The sequence below is a fragment of the Nanorana parkeri genome, unplaced genomic scaffold (genome assembly GCF_000935625.1).
Source record: "Nanorana parkeri isolate BGI_ZX_2015 unplaced genomic scaffold, ASM93562v1 scaffold132, whole genome shotgun sequence".
Lineage (NCBI taxonomy): Eukaryota > Metazoa > Chordata > Amphibia > Anura > Dicroglossidae > Nanorana > Nanorana parkeri.
In genome coordinates, this window is record NW_017306400.1 from 248,252 (window position 1) to 252,144 (window position 3,893).

At 38.3% G+C, this 3,893-nt stretch overlaps 1 protein-coding gene across 1 annotated transcript in view; it reads right to left on the bottom strand.

Moving 5' to 3' along the window:
* The window catches only part of LOC108784922 (dynein heavy chain 3, axonemal-like), an 899,093-nt gene that overhangs the window by 172,476 nt on the left and 722,724 nt on the right, over window positions 1-3,893 (bottom strand). The window contains exon 57 of the mRNA XM_018553871.1: window positions 3,561-3,725. Within this exon, the coding sequence (XP_018409373.1) occupies window positions 3,561-3,725 (165 nt within the window). The remainder of the gene's footprint in view (window positions 1-3,560; window positions 3,726-3,893) is intronic.

The window sequence follows — 3,893 nt, forward strand, 5'->3', positions numbered from 1 at the left end:
CCATTAGAGAATTGTTCACACTTGTATAATGCTTTTAATGGCTTCAGGTCAATCTTGTTTGTTTATTATTTCTTTACATACTGGCATATTGTATAAGGCGGCAGTTAGGTCCACCATCACCACATCATTGTCATTAATTTTGTGAAAACACATATCTATTGATGCCAGATTAGGACACTTCCATATTACCGGCACACATGCTCTGGCTTCATTTAAGTGGTGGTATCAATAAGGAGGCTTTGTTTTGCTTTTTAGTAGAGTCGTTTAAATGTACAAGATATGTTGCTGGCTGCATGTCTAGTCAAGCGTTCACAATCTTGTGGATTAATCAGTCAATTTCAGCCAGAAATGTTGTATTTTTGTTACAATTCCAAAAGATATGTAATAAAGTGCAAGGGTATTCATGGCGTCACCAGCATAAGCTTGATCCATAAGGAAAATGATTTTGTAGGGTTTTAGGGACTCGATTTAAAGAATTCTTGATTAAGTGGGAGGTCAGACATATTGTTTTCTTAAATTTTATCAAGAACATTTAGATTGGTAGGTTCTGTGTGACTGCATGTGATTGTGTTGCTCAGCAGTGTAGATCACGGTTATATTTTTTTCTGTACAATTTTTCTACCATATTCCTAACTTTTTTCAATATTGTTATAACCAGCAGAGATATGCATTTAGATTTGGACGAACTTGCTGAATCATGAAGTTCCGTTGATTTGGCAGTTCATCCTAATCTGAAATAATTAATTCTCATATGCCCGACTATACAAAAAATATATTTGGGCACATAGTAATTTGTTTTGTATAGTCACCGCCATCTTGCTGTGTCCGAGATGACGAGATCCATACATTCGTATGACGTCTCCTGATGCTGGCATCATGTGACATCATGTGTCCCACCTCCATGATGGCAGCAGTCATGCACAGAACATGCCAGTGGCCAATATGGCTACAGCACATTCTGTTTTTTAAATGTGCACTTTCGGATTTAGAGATTAGTTGCCTCCAAATTTGAAACAGCATCTATATTAATTTCATCAAACGAAATGAATGAAACACTTTTAGTTTGTGAAAAAGCCTTAGAATTACAGAATATTTTAAGATGAACAGTTACCTAATACTACAACAGAACAAAAAAAATAGAATTTAAACATTACTTTACAGTATATTGTTATAATATGCTGGAAGATCTTATTTATTAAATTGTCTGAAGGATGAAACATTTTTGTTGCTCATACCAACATTATAACCACTTTTATTTTCATGCTATATCTCTTACAGGCAACAAGAACAAGTGTTCCTACAAGAGAATTATCACATTATGCTCCACATAAATATGAGCATAAGAGAATATATAGCAGAAAATGCTATCTAGGGATATAATACAAGAATAATATTTTATTATATTTATGTTAGTGACCTCTGACATTCTACTTGCATTCTAGGCAAGGTACAGCAAGGATAAAGGTACATGGCAACCACACAACTTATAACTAGCCTTTGTAGCAAGGTGCGCATGGAAAGGCTTACATCAATACAAAACAACAGAAATAGGCCAGCACAATTACCAGCTAGCCTGCAACAAAACAAATTTGCCCTGTCTAACAGTATGCATTAAAAACAGAGGTTTTAATTGTACAACTTTTTTGTAAAACATATTCCACATATTTTTGGCAAAAAAGCTGTTTAAGGAGTTCACTATCACAATTTGATGGTTATATAAAGTGTAGCCCCTATATAGATGAATATATGTGCTATTGTATAGATCGATAATTCTGGCTGCAAACAGTTAATTGCCTCTGTGTGAGATGAAGAGAGACAGAGATTTATGGGGAACGCAGTGCAGAGCAGAGATGGACACACTGCTGAGAGGACTTTGAGAACTGCAACTCCCAGAATACTGTGCGGGGGAGAGGAGGATGGCTTTGGACTAAGGAGGCTGAGGGCGCGCAGTCTGGGACCGGGATCGGAAGTGAGTGGATCGATATAGAATGGGGCGAGTTGGCACTGCCTGGAGGGAGTGTGTGGTCGCTCTTGATAGACTGAGAGACTCAGACTCTGTGCTGCCGTGTTAGAGAGACATTCTGTTCGTCTGTGAGACGAAGGGACGGAGATCGGGTGTCTGAATGTGGGCCGAGTGACGCGTCAACGGCGGGGACATTACAACCTGGGCGGAGGAGCTGATGTAGCCTGGGAGTGATCTAGGCAGCCCAGCAGAGCGATCGGAATGGAGTGGAGATCTTTACCGGAAGCCCAAGATGACCCTAGACGTGCAGTGAGGTGTCCCAGGACCTAGACGAGCGGTGATGCGCTGCAAAGAACCCTAGATGACATCTCTTTCCTAAGTATATGTCTCTGTTCCAGCGAAACGACATACAACTGTGGGAAGACATCATCCTGTGCAGAACTACCCTGGGTGTGGTGAGAGGCCAATGGCCAATGTGACTATTTACTTTTACACAGCTGCTACACAATATGGGCCCCAACGTTGGATAGTCTAGGACATTGATACTGGCCAGTAGTCTAGTGAGGTGTGATACTCCCAAAGGGAGGTGTTGTTGTTGGAGTTCTCTACATTTATAACTGCTCCTGAGTACAGTCTGACGTCACAGGAGTCTGCATAGGCCATAGATAGCAACAGTCACTGGGTGTCAGAGTGCATTGATTTAGCTCATATTGTGTAGTGTGGTATTGTTACATCATTAAGAGACTATTTTGTGTTATTCAGCCATTAAATCCTTTACAAAAAGAAACTCTACAAAAGGTGTGTTGGTGAGCGGTGGATCCACCAATTGGGCGGTGCATTGGTGCGGGGGTGACAGAAAGACCCGTTACTACCAGCGGCTCCTACGGGGGTAGCACTACAAAAGTATGTATCCTGTTAATTTCTGTACATTTATTTATCATGCATTTGCTTTACAAATAAAAGAGCAAAGTTTTAACATTTCCTGTTCCTTCACTGGTTTGAGATGGCCTCCTCAACCCCAACAGTTGATCCATTACTATTAATTAATATATATTATATTAATATATATTAATACACATACAGAGAGGGGTATTTATCAAAACGGGATCAGACAAAATTTGGAGCAGCTGTGCACATGGACAAAGGGGCTTGTCTCTCTTTTTTTCAGACCTTAACTGAACAAACTGAAGAGAGAAACTGATTGGTTGCCCTGGGCAACTGCTCCAGATTTTATCTGCTCCAGTTTTGATAAATTCTTATCAATATGTTTTAGTTATTCAACCTAAAATGTTTGTTATATAGACAGCATTTATGTTGATCTCCATTCTATGAAGTAAATTAAATACCTACTACATTTATAGCACCAAAAATGGGGCAACATGAAATTGCAGGACCTATATTATAATATAGTTATGTATCTTATAGTTCTGCTATATATTACACTATATATTACTAACAGTAATATGTATACATGAATAAGATAATAAGCTGTTCTTATACTTTATTAACATTCATCTCATCAATGCTGCTTTGCCTATACAAATTTAACAAAATGAAACTTTGATGCTTACAAAGAATCTTAGGACACAGTTGTTACCTTGGCAACCTTGTCATAGACTTCAATGGCCCTGACCCAGCTACAAAGCCCTTCACAGGCTGAAGAGACATTCTTAATGACAGCTGGCTGGAACTCCGGATTGCTGATAAAATCTTTTCTTATCTGGGCAATAACCTTCGGTGGAATATTGTCTTTATCAAATTCCTAGGAAACACAAGAGCAGTAATTAATGATAAATTCAGAATGCTTTCTAATACAAAAAATAAAATAAAAAATGATGTTATCCTAATTAGAAAAATTATTAATACATATAAGTAATTGACGTTAGACCTTACTGTAAAGGTCAAACAACAATGTTCTGTAATGTAAAAT